This window comes from Patella vulgata, chromosome 7, assembly GCF_932274485.2.
Source record: "Patella vulgata chromosome 7, xgPatVulg1.2, whole genome shotgun sequence".
In the NCBI taxonomy this organism is placed as follows: Eukaryota; Metazoa; Mollusca; class Gastropoda; family Patellidae; genus Patella; species Patella vulgata.
In genome coordinates, this window is record NC_065885.2 from 37,194,636 (window position 1) to 37,212,557 (window position 17,922).

At 36.7% G+C, this 17,922-nt stretch overlaps 2 protein-coding genes across 5 annotated transcripts in view; one reads left to right on the forward strand and one right to left on the reverse strand.

Annotated features, from left to right (window-relative positions):
• Positions 1 to 4,675, forward strand: part of LOC126828712 (battenin) — a 36,853-nt gene extending 32,178 nt beyond the window's left edge. For all 4 annotated transcript variants that reach the window (XM_056102420.1, XM_050558668.2, XM_056102418.1 and 1 more), the window contains exons 10-15: positions 16 to 65; positions 511 to 579; positions 945 to 1,009; positions 1,641 to 1,734; positions 2,361 to 2,501; positions 2,917 to 4,675. In XM_056102420.1, the coding sequence (XP_055958395.1) occupies positions 16 to 65; positions 511 to 579; positions 945 to 1,009; positions 1,641 to 1,734; positions 2,361 to 2,501; positions 2,917 to 3,048 (551 nt within the window). In that variant the 3' untranslated portion in view covers positions 3,049 to 4,675. The remainder of the gene's footprint in view (positions 1 to 15; positions 66 to 510; positions 580 to 944; positions 1,010 to 1,640; positions 1,735 to 2,360; positions 2,502 to 2,916) is intronic.
• On the reverse strand, positions 3,354 to 6,699 carry LOC126828737 (uncharacterized). Its single transcript, XM_050558716.2, has 3 exons — positions 6,359 to 6,699; positions 5,582 to 5,761; positions 3,354 to 4,905 (listed from the first exon to the last, which is right to left on the reverse strand). Exons 1-3 carry the CDS (start codon positions 6,440 to 6,442, stop codon positions 4,687 to 4,689), a joined length of 483 nt encoding a protein of 160 aa, XP_050414673.2. The 5' UTR covers positions 6,443 to 6,699; the 3' UTR covers positions 3,354 to 4,686.
• Between the last annotated feature and the right edge of the window lie 11,223 nt (positions 6,700 to 17,922).

The following is a 17,922-nucleotide window of genomic DNA, read 5'->3' on the forward strand; positions in this document are numbered from 1 at the left end:
TTATATTTTTAACAGACAAGAAAACAGCAAATTTATCATTAAAAGATAAGCTACGCCTTGTTGTGGTATGTATATTTTTAGATAAAATTGTTATGTTAACAAGGTTTTACACCAGGGCTGTGGTTTTGATATTTGGTAACAAGAGTTGGATTGAAACTATTAAACATGAATCAATGGATGGCCTTAGACCACTCTAACTAGACAAACTAATCAAATGAAATAAGAGAAAACTGAAATAGGGTTTAACGTCTTACTGTTCTGCTTGACTGAGCTAATGAAGATAAGCATATGTCATGCATTGTAATATGAGGGAAATTTTGCCAGGACAGTGGCACTGTAACCAAATCTCATTTCAAATTCCAATTGTCAAGGGTTATTTTACGTGCACACCAGGTTCAAACATCTTACTCACTAGGCACGCCTCAGCTGCTTCCAAATTCAGGGCCCCTGTGGTATTTTAAGTGAACTATATTCAATACGAAATTTAATTTAGATTCCATGTTGTTTCAGCCATTACTGAAGTTTATGATTCCTTTGACAACAGTGTATTTTGGAGAATATTTTATTAACCAGGGATTGGTGAGTTCCTTCATTTCTTTAAGAATGAAATATACATGTAGTGTGGAAGTCCCATCAGTGGTGTCTGCAGGATATTCAAAATGATGACTGTGTATACTGATGAGGAACAGTAACATTTTGAGAGTTAAATATGAAAGAAAACTGCAGTGTACACCAATATTTTACAATATTTTCTTTCGGGCTTGAAAAAAGTTTGGTTAAGTTAAGTATGCAAATGAAATGCCACATTTAGAAGTCTATTTCCCCTTTTAGCTGTAAATATTGAAACATTTGGAAATGATTGTATATTTTTGTTTATTTAAGACACATTATTTCTTTTGCAGTGTCTGTTTCTTATACTATAAACATGATATGTATATTTTTAGCATGAGTTGTTATATTACAACAATACTGGTTGGCCATATTTAAATAAAAAAGAACAATATAGATGGTAAGGTATTTTTAAACGCTTATATTCAAATGTGATCATATATTGCAGTCTTTGCTAATCATCAGTCCATCTTTCGGGTGCTGCAGCATAATGTACATACAAATTTTTAAGGCTCATAAAAGATTAATTTCCATCATGCAAGAATAAAGCTAACATATAAAGTTTAAGACCATACACAAATCAAAAAAGCTTTTTATTTCAAAATATTTTGGTCCAAAAGTTAGGGCCCAAGAAGGTTATTTGTGCACTAGAGCAGACTATGTAGTTTAACTTGTAAATTTTTATATGACCATTTATTTTACAAAAAATTTAATGTCTTATTTATTTTGTATTTGGTGTAGTTTTAATAATGAAATTGACAGTTTTGTCCTGCATGACCCAGGTCCCTTTATATCCAAGGGAGAAAACTCTATTTGCAATATTTGGTTTTGGGAGTTACTAGAGATGTTACAAAAATGGAGAATAACTCTATCTGTGCACCCCAATACACAGCTAGTAACATATAACAACTTTCGTCTTTATATTAAAATATAGTACATATTTTTTACTTTTTTGAAATATGTAAAATACCATTATTTGCTACTCAAACTGAACAAAGGATTGAGTTCTTGTATATAATAATTTTTTTCAGGTATCAGGTAGATTATCAAATTGGTGTATTTTTATCAAGGTCTTCAGTGAATATTTTTCCCATTAAAAAAGTATGGATTTTACCATTTTTACAGGTAATGAGAGCTAAATATTAGCCTTATAATTTATTCAGTTTATATCTTGCCTCATTGTAAGTTATATTTGATTTTCCCTTGTTTTACAGTTGGCTGAAAGTCTGCTCTCCGGAGTAAATTCTCCCCAAAACATATACATGATAGATTTTTCTTCTGTCATGTTTCTATTGAAGTAGTCTCGGTTAATTGAGGTCGTGAATCTACCTTTCAAACCCTAATCACAATCATGGCTATCTTGGACTCCCTTATAAAGCAAGGTTGTGATCCAAGCTTACTTACATATACATTGTAGTAATATGACTGAAAAACAATCAAGTGTAACAGATAATGACATTAAAATGGTGGATATTGTCTGTTATTTAGTAGTAAGCCTACAGTAGGCTAGAAGAGGATATTTTCATTCATATATGCCTGGGCCAAAGAGGCTTGGGTCTATCATATTTGATAACTATATTTATGGTGAAAAATTTACTGTCCTTTAAAAACTGATCATGACTGCATGGTGCGTGATCTTGAGATTTGACATTGAAACAAACACACCCACCCAGAATAAGAAGAGGAATAACTCTATGTAAGATGATAGATTACTACCGGTAATTATGGTATTATAAAATTTTGTGTTTCAGTTAATAAATATGGGTGTATTACTAGCTCAAGTTTTTTATCGTTTTATACCAAACATATGGATTATATTCGCCATAGTATTTTATGAAGGATTTTTAGGAGGTGCCGCATATGTTAATACATTTTATAGGATAGCTGTGGAGGTAAGTATTTGGATACTAACAGTCTCCAATAAAAACTTCATGCTTCTGAAATTTTTCTGAAAAAAATTATATCTTGCCTCATTGTAAGTTATATTTGATTTTCCCTTAACAAACAGAATGGGTAAGTTTATCACCGAGACAAATGGCTATTTAGATAAAGCAAATGTATAGTGACTTTAGCTTAATTACCAGAGGTACATACACAGTCTGAGCCCTAAATATCAAAGATGTTCAATCAAGATGAAATGATGATGGTTAAGATCATTCACCCATCCCAAAATAATAAAAAGCATTTTTAGTACGGAATGAAAGAAAACTTAATATTCTATCAATTTATATAAATGTTGTTCATTTTCAAGAATATTTATTTGTATTAGCATATGTTAAATATTTATTGTTTAAAAAATTGTTCCAGGTACCACCAGAACATCTAGAGTTTAGTATGGGCGTAGCTACTATTGGAGATACTGTAGGAATCGCTGTAGCAGGGGCAGCGGCCATCCCTTCTCACAATCACATGTGTAGTCTTCAAATTAAGATGAAGTGATAAAACCAACCAAGAAAGAAACTTTACTTATTATGTGACATCATATATGAACACTACACAAGCTTCATTGAAGACTATTATTGAAAACTGTTCTGTACGTAAAATTGATTATGGCTTCATCCTGTTGTGTTCACTCCAATTCTTGCCAATCAAACAAAGTGAAAATTAAAGCTAATGAACACTTTGCCATTCCCCTGCATTGTGTTCACACCCTTTGTAAGTTGGAACGTAAAACGGGAGATAACTCTCGATTCCAATATTGTTTGTGATCATATGCCTCCATGTTAAAAGAAATAAAACTTGAATTGATAAATAAAAGACATATTTATTGTCAAGTTGAGTTCAATATTAGAATGTCATAGCATATTTATTCACAAAATTACATTCTAAATCTTTATTCAGATTTAATTTATAGATCTAAAAAAATTGTTGGTCAGAACTTTAATCCAAATCCGAAAATTTAAATAGCATTCTTCCATTTTTTGGTTGTCTTAAATATAAATCAATTTATAAACCCTAGTTATAAACCATAGCGCTTTCTTGTAACAAATGCATTTTTCTGTTAGGTGTATAGTACATGTATTGTTAATGATCAGTAAAATATATGAATATTAAATTATAATTTTTTTTAAATTTTGGCAGATTTCTAACAAGAAGGTCAATACATCCATTGCTAAGTCCATATAAAAAATATTCACTTAAAAATAAAAACCATCCTTAATTACTGCATGTAAACATTTTTACTTTCTTGTATTTCTTCTGTAGGTAGAACTATTGTCTTTTGACTGCACTCGTTTGTGTGACACATCCCTTAGACTCAATGAGATCTGCATATTTCCATATAAAAAATAACACCAAGATGTTAATTTTCGCCTTTTCTGAGAAGAAAGCATGGATGAGCCTAATCAGTCAACAAAACCTTTTCATAGTAAATGTGCAGGGCAATTTACCCCACACAGCCCAATACTAAAAAAGACTGTATGGTCAATGCAAAGCTTGGTGTTTCAGCATTTCAGGTGTCTCCCTTTACCACCCAATACCACAAAATTTTATACAATGACATATCCTTACAATCGTTTGAAAGCCGCTATGATAATTTACAGAAAATGAAATATTTTTATATGCAGTGTAGTATCATTCCAGATACATTCTTTTATCACTGGTTTATATATGTATTAATAAACTTTTCACATAACTGCATAATTTTGCAATTTATTACTGGTTTAACTCATTGAAATAATAGAGGCAGTCTTTTATTTTTTTAAAATATAAATTTGAATAAATTTTCCTACTGAATAAACATACCTAAAAAAAACTGTTGTCATTCCATATACATGACTGCCGGTCATTTTTGATAACGCACGAAAACTTTGCAAAGTAAATTCATATTTCATGTTTTTTATTCATGGTACGGTATTGTGAATTCAAGTGTCTATACCACTTTGTCAGCATGGGATACACAAAAAATTATATATTGGACTTAGAATTTGTACAACCACAGTCTATCCATCCACTGAAAGTCAGACTTCAGATAATATCTTGTGATTTTTGCCTTTATTATACAATAAATATTTTTGTATAAAACTAGTATCTGTAAATCTTTAATAAATAAATTATTACTAATACACTTGCCAGACGTTAACTTTTGTCATGGAGAGATCCCTTCAATGCCTTTAATTTGACAGAACAAGAACCTGTATCACAATTTTTAAGAGCTCTTTCTAGTCTGTATTGGGCAAATTTTACATAAAGTTTATCCCAGTATGGTGCAATCTTGGGTAATCGAGTAAAATTGGCCAACCAAGTCAATCCAACTTCATCATACATTTTACGAATGGCGTCTGCTTTTACATAAACCTATAATATAAAAAGAGGCAGAATGTTAACAGAAGCTCTGTCTAATGGAGCTTTAGCTTCTTGGTGGCAACTTAAACAACGCACTTTGAGAGTAACATATGGTTATTTTTATTAACCATGATAGTTTGTGCAATGTGAGGAAACAGAATGATTTTGCACCAAGGCTTCCAATTATGTCAAGGCTTCCTCAGCAACTCAGTGTCCAGATTGCCCACCCCCCCCCCATCTTTTGCTTGCGCAAAGCATATATTTACTTCTCCACTCATCAAAATAATGATGAAAAAAACCAATGTGCAAAGTATTGCTGCCATTTTCGCATCACTACATGTATGCACCTAAATGAATAGAAATATTGTCTCGGAGCATCTAATTATATAAGATTCTCAGGTAAACCCCCGTGAAATCACACCAAACTTTACTCCTCCACCCTGGACATCCCTCTGCTCAAATTCCTGAACACGTCCTTGCTTACCCAACTTTTTGCTTTGATGGTGGCACCTCTTCTTAGAATTCCAACTGCCCAGGCTTCCTTATTATAGCTTGTGTATTGGGTTGACATTCTATCAAGAATTGCTTAGTATATTGGTCAAAATTTTTATCAATAATTGTTCTGTGTTGCAGTACAATTCATGAGTTGAATAAAATAAAACATATTAATACTTATTAGAGCATATACCTTTTCATTAGCTATTACATGCATTTCTTTCATCGCATCTTCATATGTTATTCCATTATATAATTCTGGTTTATACTCCTCTTTAGTTATGTCCACAAATTCTAATGTCTTTTTGGAAGGTAGTCTACGGAGAATTGAAATTTCAGCCAAACAAATTTTACATTCTCCATCATATAATATCTGAAATATTGAATTAAATTGTATTAATTTAGATTTAATTTCTTGATGTCATATAATACTCTATTGGACCAATAAGAACAACCTATGTAAATTCTTATTGCATACCAGACACCGGTAACTGTTTTAAATTTCAATTTACGAGTCATTTAAATATTTAATGGCTTTCAATACAAAGAGTTAAACATGGAATATATGGTACATTAATTATTCTGACAGAGCTTGGAGTTTTTAAAATATTATATAATATTAAAACTTTGTTAGTGGCATATCATCATGTATTTATCTCAGGACATAATCTCATATATATAATACTGACGTACTAATTATTGGAAAAATATTTTCCAAAGATAACAAACCTCATCTCTCAAGCCTCAGTATATCTCAACGTTTTTAGCTACGTAAAAGTAAAAACATAATCATATTTATTATACAAAAAATAGACCCCAAATTCCTGACATAGATCAGAGTTATATCGTATCAGATTATTAAAATGGATTTTGAACAGATATAGATAGGCTATTCGAGTATTCCCAGGACTGCATAAATTATAAATTCATAATTAAATTATTGCCATAATCATAAAACAGTGTATATTACCTTTGTACTTGTTGGGCGCCTAAAGTGTACCAAACTATCTATTATGGGTAATATATTTCTTGATAATCTTTGTAAAATAGCCATACTACAATGAACTATTGGCTAGGCTTTTGCCAAGTTTTAGCAAGTTACATAAATAAATAAACTCTACTTGCTATTTCCCCTGTACTCGGAACTATTCGGTTCTTTCTGAAATGAGCATACGTACATACAGCCAAAATTGGTTCGAGTTCGAAACATAAACTGTTATTTTAAATGTTAATGGGACAACATCTATACGATTAAAAGTCGCCTTTTAAACTTTGTCTTATTAATATGTAACACAAAATCGGTTACATCTCAAAACTGGACGTACCAGTTACCACTGGACCAGGTCCCATTACACATTGGCGTGCACATAAAAGAACCCTTGGCAGTTGAAATTCGATGTTTAAAATATATTATAGGGCCTATACATCGATTATGGGCTTGTGTGAATAAATGACTAATTAATAACAAAAGTGTTCATTTCGCTCGGGATGACGAGTGACCAATAATGATTTTTATTGTCGTAAATAAAAAATAAAAACAATTGTCGCAATATTTAAAATTAAATTACATCTTAATATTATTGAAACAAAATTTCGTGTTTCCAACACCCAAAAAAAATCTGCTGTTATTGAAATTGACTAATATTTACGACATACATGTATGTGTAAACTGGATCGTTTCCTGTAATTTTGCCACTTTCTTCAAATTTGTAAACGGATGCATGCATTTCTCTCTTTCACAAATTACACATCTTTCTTCTGGACTGTCTTTCTCATCTTTACATGCACATCAATGTCAGTTTGTAAAATCCTGTTTTATCTTCTATGACGACCATTTCTTGTGGAAGCAGCCACTGAGTTGCTTATGATTAATTTATAGTTTTCAATCAGAGAAGTCACAGTTTTTTTTGACGAACTGACATGGTTTCACACATGATGAACAAAGGCGAATATGATATTGTGAATTCAGATACTTTCCGTCAGTTTTTTAAACGATGTTGAGAGAGAAAATTCCTTTGTTGATTAAACCTTCAATCTGATGTGAAATTAAACTATATTTGGTAATGACCAATAATAATAGACCTTGTCACGACTTAAACCTTCAATCTGATTTGAAATTAATTTTTAAACCGGAACATATTTGGTAATGACCAATAATAGACCTTGTCACAACTCACAGTTTAGATCTGATTATGAGTCTGATATTACGAATGCGAGCTGTTTCGTAATCTGGCCGTTGCGTACCTCAAATTGATTCATACCTTTCCTTTATTGTTGCAATAATTTGAAAAAGAGGTGAAACCTCACCGCATAATTAAATGATTTGAATTAGAACACGCATATGATTTCACGTTTCTTAGATTACTTTTGCAACTGAGTGATAAAACAGGACGCAGCTACAATATTGCAGCTGATGAGTAAGTTGGGATTATTGACGATATTTTAAAAAAAAACAAATACTGCTACCGGTACTTGCCTTTTTTTCATATTTAATCTGGCATTGATATTGAACAAATTCAGATGAGTGAGTTTGGGATTATTGTCGATAATTGATCGAGTGAGTTGGGATTATTGACAGTAATTTGAGGTAAGAATGAACTAGGTACAAAACAGCCAGGTTATGAAACAGCCTGCACTGTCTGATACAATTGAACAAATGCCCTGAAACATGCCTTGGGAGAGTAGCTCTACCTCTTGTACACAGTTCAATAAGTCAGTCCAAGTGATGACACTACAATTTATAAGATGTCGGCCATAAATAAACTGGCCTTGATATTTCATGATATCCAATTTTGTATCACCTTACTTCTTAGTTTAAGTCTGATGGGACTGGAACAAAGCTGTGTACAAGACGGAATATTTAAAAGGGATTCATTTTATAGAGCAAACAAACTGACAGAATCCTGTTAGATTTCAGTCCAAATAAAGTAGGCTACACTGTACAATAATTTGATGTTTCATTAATGGGACAAACTCTATGCAACTATGGGGTGGTAGTCAAGCGATAAGCGAACTGAACTTGACAAAATTTCCCTGAGGTTCAATCTCTCAATTGTTAATGGATGCATGGTGAAAAGAGAATCATTTTCAAGCCCAGTTCCCATTTACAAGGGCCTAGTGCCTGCAAGGCTAACAAAAGTAAAGTGTTGCCTTAGTCGTTCAGATGGAACTGAAAACTATGGGCATTGCTATATCTCCAACACTGGTATTATTTTTCAGAGATAGCCATTTCATTATATTTTACTAGCAGGATACCTGGATTCGCTCGGGAATCATAACTCCGAAACCGGAAGTGGCAGACTAACGTCACCTGGCCTATGTTACTTCCCGGTCCGAGCTACCCCTATACCCCAAATTTCAGACTCGGGGCAGACCTAGTGTAGCTGCCAACCCCGAACAGACCGGCTTCGCTCGGGGGTCATAACTCCGAAACCGGAAGTGGTAGACTAACGCCACCTGGCCTATGTTACTCCCCGGTCCGAGCTACCCCTATACCCCAAATTTCAGACTCGGGGCAGACCTAGTGTAGCTGCCAACCCCGAACAGACCGGCTTCGCTCGGGGGTCATAACTCCGAAACCGGAAGTGGCAGACTAACGCCACCTGGCCTATGTTACTTCCCGGTCCGAGCCACCCCTATACCCCAAATTTCAGACTCGGGGCAGACCTAGTGTAGCTACCAACCCCGAACAGACCGGCTTCGCTCGGGGGTCATAACTCCGAAACCGGAAGTGGTAGACTAACGCCACCTGGCCTATGTTACTCCCCGGTCCGAGCTACCCCTATACCCCAAATTTCAGACTCGGGGCAGACCTAGTGTAGCTGCCAACCCCGAACAGACTGGCTTCGCTCGGGGGTCATAACTCCGAAACCGGAAGTGGTAGACTAACGCCACCTGGCCTATGTTACTCCCCGGTCCGAGCTACCCCTATACCCCAAATTTCAGACTCGGGGCAGACCTAGTGTAGCCGCCAACCCCGAACAGACAGACAAACGACAGTCACAAATATATATATACTATTCAAAAAAAGTAGGGGATATTTGATTTTGGGGGCATAATACTAAAATATGCAAATGACTACGAAAAAAGTCACTATAGAACCTAACAGAAGAAACATTTCCAGTTACATGTGACGCCCAATAGCTACCGCATGGAATGCAGGTGATGCTTGGGATCATAATGGGGGTCCAACCCAAGATTTGCACTACTCTGACTTTGAATGTTACAGTCATTGTGGCATTGAATTCCAGGGTGGAAACATCAGTTTAATTGTTTTAGTGACCAGAAAACAAATTTTGATATGCGTCGGCTTACCCAAAATGAAAGGTTACGTGCCCTTTGCATGCTACAGATCGGCACAACACAGGCGGTTGTGGCGCGGACGATGAATGTTTCTCAGTCTGTCATAAGCAGGCTATGGTCCAGAGACCGTGATACACAATCTGTACAGGACAGACCACGCTCAGGTCGACCAAGGGCGACAACTCAAGTCCAGGATCGATTTATCCGTACCTTGGCCTTGAGAAATCGTGTCATCACAGCAAATCAGATCAGCGCTCGTCTTCAAACAGACACTGGTGTGAGAGTGAGTGGCCAGACGATTCGGAATCGACTGCATAGGGGTCACCTTCGCGCCCGACGTCCTCGCGTGATCCCTTGTTTGAGAGATCATCACATTCAGGCAAGACGTCGTTGGTGTAGGGATCTTCAACACTGGGATAATCGACGCTGGAGCAATGTGATGTTTTCAGATGAGTCAAGGTTCACTGTTGATTTTTTGGACAGACGTAGGAGGGTGTGGCGTCGTCGAAACGAGCGCTTCCAAGACGTTAATGTCATCAGACATGATCGATCTGGGGGTGGTTCTGTTATGGTGTGGGGAGGCATCACTGTTGCTGGAAGAACGGCTTTACATGTTGTTGCAGGGCGTGTTACAGGCCAGTACTACCGGGACAACATCTTGGCAGTCCATGTTGTGCCGTTCGCACGACGTCATGGCCGCCGTTTCATCTTCCAGGATGACAACGCAAGATGTCACAGGGCCAGGATCGTTACAGGTTACCTCCAACAACAGAACATCACCACATTACCTTGGCCAGCACTGAGTCCCGACCTCTCCCCCATCGAGCATGTCTGGGACATGCTTGGACAGAGGTTTCGTCAACGTCAACAACGTCCTGCCAATGTCCAAGAACTTGCTGCTGCGTTGCAACAGGAATGGGACAATCTGGACCAAAATGACAGACGTCTCATTAGGAGTATGCCACGTCGGATCAATGCTTGTTTGGCAAACAGAGGAGGATTTACCCGTTACTGACTTGGTTGTGATGCTGTGGTAACTTTGCTGTTTGACCCCGGGTATCATTTTACCCTTATAATGGTCAGTCTGTGCCTTACTTAGTCTAACGATCATTTGGAATAAATCGATGAATGTGAACTTCATTTCATTTTGTCATTTGTTTCTTCGTCAGTTTCATTAGGTGACTTAATAACACTTAAAAATCAAATATCCCCTACTTTTTTTGAATAGTATATATAGATTACTCACAATTATGTCAGAGGTACAGGACATAGGTTTTGGCATGGGACAATGTAGAGGCGTTCATATGGGACTAAAAAAACAAGGTCCCATGTACACATTGGCATGCACGTAAAAGAACCCTCGACAGTTGAAATTCAAAATATCAGATTTCATTTCCAAAACGCAGTATGGACCATTAAGATTTTATATTATGTCCACATTCATAATATGGACGTATTATGCTGTCGCCCCTGTCTGTGTCTCTGCTTGTGTGTGTGTGCCTACAGAGCCCAATTCTTTATAGATTGTCTTCAAACTTTGCATACTTATTCCTTATACCATAAGGATGATCCCTATTGTTTTTGGTGCATGCCTGACACCCAGGGGCAGAGCCACAACCATTTTTTGTATTTGGTTGTTTGTCATAGGATGCATTTCTTAACAGATCATCTTGAAACTTTGAATACTTATTCCTTATACCGCTTAAGCATCACTGCTATTGTTTTTGGTGCTTGCCCAACCCCCATGGGCAGAGCCACACCTATTTTCTCTCTGTGTGTTGCCTACTGATCGCAATTCTTAATGGATCGTCTTGAAAACTGTTCATACTTATTCTTTATACCCACAGGCACTTGAAGGGATTAAAATAAAACTTCTTACTACTTCTTGACAATGTATAGTCAAGCAGTAGTAAGAAGTTTTATTTTAATCCCTTCAAGTGCCTGTGCTTATACCATATAGATGATCTCTATTATTTTTGGTGCATGCCAAACCTGCTGGGACAGAGCCATGACCAATTGTTGTGTGTCTTTGTGTCGCTACAGACTGCAATTCTTTACAGATCCTTTTGAAACTTTGCATATCTATGGCTATTCCATATACCCTAAGGATGATCCTATTGTGTGTTGCCTACAGGCCACAATTTTTAATGGATTGTCTCGGAACTTGATGTAAGTATTCCTTATAGCCTAAGGACGGCAACTATTGATTTTGGTGCATGTCCTGATTCCTAGGGGCATAGCCACGCCCATTTTTTGTGTTTATCGTATACTTTTCGTATACAGGCTGCAATTCTGAATGTGGACGTATATTGCAGCAATAGCAATGCTCTTGTTTACAATCATTTTGCATTTCTTGCAGTCGTCTCTGATAAATGAAGTTGTAATTATGAAATATTGTTTTAAAACCATTTTTGATAAACAACTTGATCATTTTGTCTATGGTTATTTCAAAGAACACTGTTCAGGTTTTACCCAATATCTGAAATAGATAGCATTTTGGATAAGAAGAGCTTTTCATATAACTGACATATTCATTTGCCGTGTTCACGTATTCATTTGTGGTGTTCACATATCTCAATAATAAAAATATGTACTATTTTAATGTAAAGACTCTTGGATAAGTTTGTTTTCCATAACAGAAACAAACACCAAGTATAATTATCTTTTCAACATGAATGTATCTGCAAATTATTTCATATACAAAGTATTTTACTAATTTGCTAAGAAGGTTTGTGTTGGCACTTTTACAATTACCCATTTGTGATGCCTGTTTATATTACTTACTGTAGCCTACTATGTGTATGACAGAAAATGCCTATAACGTTAAATGCCCAATATTCCACAATAAATGGTAAAGACAGACTTTAGTTAGACCATAAACACTCAGATTTAGTCTTAAAATTATTATCAAAAACGCCAATAAACCTCTACTGATTTCACAAGGTCGTCTTTATTTTCTTTTAATCCTCTCAATTTCTATCCACAATTTTCAAAGTCAAGATGGTATCCAACTAACATTTTTTGCTTTAATTATCTAAATCACTACGTATCTACTTTCCAGTCTTTTTTTTGGTCAAATTTATATAAGGAACAGTGTTATTGGTCTATTTCCAAGCCAAAGTGTCCCTTTATAGTCTCTTTGTTGCTTTATTTAATTTCACTTAACAAAGTCTCAAATAATGCTATGTAAACTATATGCACGTGATATTCATCATTTTTATCTTTTAGTACTTCTTTAAGTTTTTGCTGAAATAAAGAGTAACAATAGCTCATCATGCATATAACATATTCAAAAATGCAGTTTTATCTATTGGTACATATTTTCAAGATTTTAGGTTTACCAAACAAAACCAATCCTGCACAAAATAGGCAGACGAGGTTACCCTTTGAACTTACTAATCAACAAGCAATGTTCTACATCAAGTTGTGAAAATGTTTATCACATGACATAGGGGGGTTGGATGGCCGAATGGTTAGCGCGCGCTGTATCATACGGTCTGTCATTGAGTCAACTGGTGGGGTTTCGATTCTCCGGTTGTACGTGACAAGGAGTAGGGTCGCCTGTCCAACCTCGTGGGTTTTCTCCAGGTCCTCCGGTTTCCTCCCACCGCTAAAGACCCCTACGCGCAAGCGAATTATGGAAATAAAATTAAACCATGTCAGTCCCGAAATGACCTAGTTTGTGTCGAGTGGACGTTAAACCCCTGGGGGGGGGGATGGCTGAATGGTTAGCATGCGCGCGCTGTATCATAAAGTCTGTCATTGAGTCGACTGGCGTGGTTTCGAATCCCCGGTTGTACGTGGCAAGGAGTAGGGTCGCCTGTCCAACCTCGTGGGTTTTCTCCGGGTCCTCCGGTTTCCTCCCATTGCTAAAGACCCCTACGTGCAAGCGAATTATTGAAATAAAATTAAACCATATGTTGTACGTGGCAAGGAGTAGGGTCGCCTGTCCAACCTCGTGGGTTTTCTCCGGGTCCTCCGGTTTCCTCCCACTGCTAAAGACCCCTACGCGCAAGCGAATTATTGAAATAAAATTAAACCATATGTTAGTCCGAAATGACCTAGTTTGTGTCGAGTGGACGTTAAACCCCATTTCTCTCTCTCTCTCTCTCTCTCTCTCTCTCTCTATCACATGACATACAGTTGCTGTGAAAAATTTGTGCTTATAAATTAGGAAATAACTTCCACTGCTCCTGTATGTTAGGAAAATGAATACCTCTAGATTTGGTGAATGGGGTTCTTGCTTCACCAATCCGTATGCCATTTCAAATGTTTCATTTCCCAAGCCTTGGACACAGAACCTACAAATAATGAATGGATAGGAAACAAAATGGGGTTTAAAGTCCTATTGTTCCGCTTTGACTGGGCTAATGAAGATGGATAAACGCCATGCAGTGTGCTAGAAGGGAAAATTTGTCCAGACAGCGGCCAGTGACCTACTCTTACATCAAATTCAAACTGCCAAGGGATCTTTTACATGCCAATGTCAATCTAATTAGAATACAGATCTATATTTCGTTTTTTTATACTTTCGATGGCCTCCTTTACATGAAGATCTGACCACTTGTAGTGGATGGTTGCGTCAGGGATCAAACGAACGGCCTTTGACCCAATGTGGTCATACATTTGATTACCTAATCAGTGTTGATGTTTCTAGTAGGATACCAACAGTTCTGAGCATCGCACACCATGAACTCATTGGCCACCTTAAGTTTAATGGAGGCAAAGTACATAAAACACAAGGCCAATTGTCCTTACCAAGGAGGGGGTCGCGGTGTGTAAGACGCTGGCTCGCTAGCCTGGAGGTTGGGTGATCGATCCCTGCATTGGCCGAGAAAGTGCTTCCAGATTTTCCGGCGTGGTTCCCCTTGTCAATTATGCATGACGGGAGGTCTGACAAGAACAGCTGTCTAGTCATTCGGATGATACGAAAAACTGAGGTCCCGTGTACACATTGGAATGCACGTGAAAGATCCCTTGACAGTTGGAATTCGATATAAGAGTAGGCCGTAGTGCCGCTGTCCGGGCAAAATTTTCTTCATAGCACACTGTATGGCATATACCCGTTTTCATTAGCCCAGTTCTTCATTCGGAGCAGAACAGTAGGTTAATCCCCATTTCATTCATTCCATTTCCATACCAAGGAATATACATGTAGTTCAAATCAATACCTTGACTCACGATTATGAGATTTCATAACTGATCATTAAGTTCATTCATTTAAATAGGGGTCATTTTCACGTTTGAAATTATGACAAAATATACAATGCTCTTCATTTCCACTCACCTTTTAAGATCATGTATCTGTTGATTCAAGAAATTTCGCCTTTCATCTACGAAACAAAACAAAAACAACACAATATCTACTTATCAGATGAAAAATTTAGTTCAAAAAGGAATATATTCATCCATAACAAAGAATGTTCTATATAGCATCGATCAAAATAAAGTATTGAATTAGTTTGATTTAGTAGGTTATTTTGAACAACCTCCAAGCTAACGAGCCAGCGTCTTACCAACTTAACCATCGGGAAGAGGTAATGTCTGAGTGCAAAGACCTGCATTGTTGATGAAGCGATTTCTTAAACTGCTAATAAGAGGACACAGTCCAGAAAAATGTAGCACAAATAATCGATCTGGTAATTTTGATGACCACAGAGCTTTTATTAAATTTAGTTATATTAAATGTAATTGTTTATTTCAATTAATAGCCAACAGGCTATTTGTAAATTGTTTCAAAGACATTTAGTAAATGAGAGAGAGAGAAGTGGGGTTTAATGTCAAATCGATACAAACTAGGTCATTTCGGGACTAACATATGGTTTCATCTCATTTCAATAATTCTCTTGCGCGTAGGGGTCTATAGCAGTGGGAGGACCCGGAGAAAACCCATGAGGTTGGACAGGCGACCCTACTCCTTGTCGCGTACAACCGGTTTAGTAATTAAACTGGAATATACAGGTCACAATTCTATGGAATAAGATTACTGCTTATTACTTAGCGAGGTTTCTACGAGGCTTCTCTAGTCATTGCTCAGTAATAAGCAGTAATTGTATTCCATAGAATTGTGACCTGTATATAAGCTATTTGTACTCTATAAATTTGGAACACCAAATTCTTAGAGAGAGAAAGAAATGGGGATTAAAATCCACTGACACAAACTAGGTCATTTCGGGACTAACACATGGTTCAATTTTATTTCAATAATGCTTGAGCGTAGGGGTTTTTTAGCAGTGGGGGGGGGGACTCAAACACTACTCCTTGTCACGTACAACCGGGGAATCGAAACCACGCCAGTTGACTCTATCACAGACCTTATTCGACCATCCACCTCCCATCACCACAATTCTCAGTATATGAGTCCAAGTTTCGGCCTATTAACGTTCCTAGACTACTATATATTCTTTGAGATATCCTATACAGGGCCCATTCGAGAGGGAGGAACAGCTGGGACATTTGTCCAGCAGCGCAGAGGGGCCCGGAGGTATGCCATGTAAAGTTTTAAAAAAACAATTTGTTGGTGTAAATTAATAATAAAAAAAAATACAATGTTGCTTGATCGTAAAGTAGGCCTAGAAGATAACCGACAACTTTTCTGAATGTGTGGTGGGTAGGATTAGAATCGGATTCTGTCAGTTCACTTTTTTTTTGGGAAAAATTGCTGGATTAAAAACTATAAGCCCCTTGCCTGGGCCTTAGCGCCCTGAGGACCTGTGTTCGTTCCGTTTGGGGCCATCGTCGCCGTCAGATAATGGTCAGTGTCGCAGCCAGTGATCATGCACGCGGTTATCGATCGCTCAAGGTAGGCTGGCTGGTATCCAACCATTAAAAAACAAAACTGAAGCGAAAATTTGACTTTTTCTTCATGGAAGTTAGGTGCTAAAAATCTCGACGTTTTTCGATATTTTTGCCAACTGCGGGCCCTTTCCGACCAATGTGTTTTAGCAGAGCGATCTCGAGTCTCTCTTGCTGAGTTGCTTGTCCCAGAGCCCGGATGTCCCTGTCGCGAGCACTGATCATAGACAGTACAGTGCTGGGTAATGGAGACTTTCGAAAGATCAAACAGATTTCGGTTTGCTTTACTAATTCTTTACTGTGTCGACACAGGTCTGGAATGCATAACCAATTATATGGTATGGTCTGTATCTATTGATGCAATATTTTGAACGAAGCCAGACTGTCATCACACAAAACATCCAATGACAATGATTGTGTTTTTGACGTCAAATGTCATTTTAAATAGTAAAATATAGAAATGTACCTTTAGTTACCATGGGTGGATCTGAATCTTGAACAGTCTGTAATTAAATAAAAACCAAACATATAGGAAATGGTGATGACATTTACTCTTCTAGCCATTGTTGGGATTACTGTACAGTTTGAATGTCAGATGAACAGAAGATATATACTAAACACAGGCATGGCATATTACCGTTGAGGCCTTGCGTCTGGTGCCCCATACATCAGATGCAGGGCTGAGGTCATGGATTAATGTGGGAAAAAAATAGAGTCTGCTGTAAATAATGTCAATCCTCTCAGTAAGTCTTTTAAGTCAAAACATATGATCAGAAAATATTGATCCCATTGAATTTTAAAAGATTGGTCGCAAGACAATGAAGCATGCCTACTGCAGTAGAGTTATCCATAAAAACTGTCATAATTTTATTTTTTTGTAGGTAATGGTAGCATTTACAATTAATTCAACACTAAACAATATGATCAAGGGCAAACAGCCGATAAAGTAATAACCAGAAATAATTAAAGTTTGGTAGGCTTCTAGTTCTTCCAAGCACAAACAAAACATACTGGGAATCAGATTTTGTTTTTGAAGTAGAATTCAGTGCTAATTAAATTGTAAAATTATAATTCAACTAAAAGTTGAGTTCAACTCACCAATTTTGCTAATTGAATTGGTAGTAAATCATTTACGTCATAATAAATGGACTCAATTGATGAACTTGACATTGTCTTCATGTCTTTCTTTGGTGATCGTTTAAATTTATTTCTAATATTGGATTTAATATTTCTTACGAAATTCATTATAGATTTCCTTTTCTTTTTTCTATAATTGCAGTCTGCCTCAGAACTCTTTTGTTTTGGCATATCTTTATTGTGTTGTTCACCCATTTCTTGATCTGGAATATTTACACTGGATCTTGTTTTACTTTCCGAATATTTTTCATAATGTCTGATTAATTTGGGCAGTGGTTTAGAATCCCTATCACTATAATT

Bases quoted from the DNA above. Each gene is read 5' to 3' on its own strand.
- LOC126828737 (XM_050558716.2), bottom strand. From the start codon at position 6,442: ATGGCTATTTTACAAAGATTATCAAGAAATATATTACCCATAATAGAT. The intron at 5,762-6,358 runs GTAATATACACT...TCAATATTTCAG, and splicing joins GGCGCCCAACAAGTACAAAG to ATATTATATGATGGAGAATG. The intron at 4,906-5,581 runs GTATATGCTCTA...TTTATATTATAG, and splicing joins ATGTAATAGCTAATGAAAAG to GTTTATGTAAAAGCAGACGC.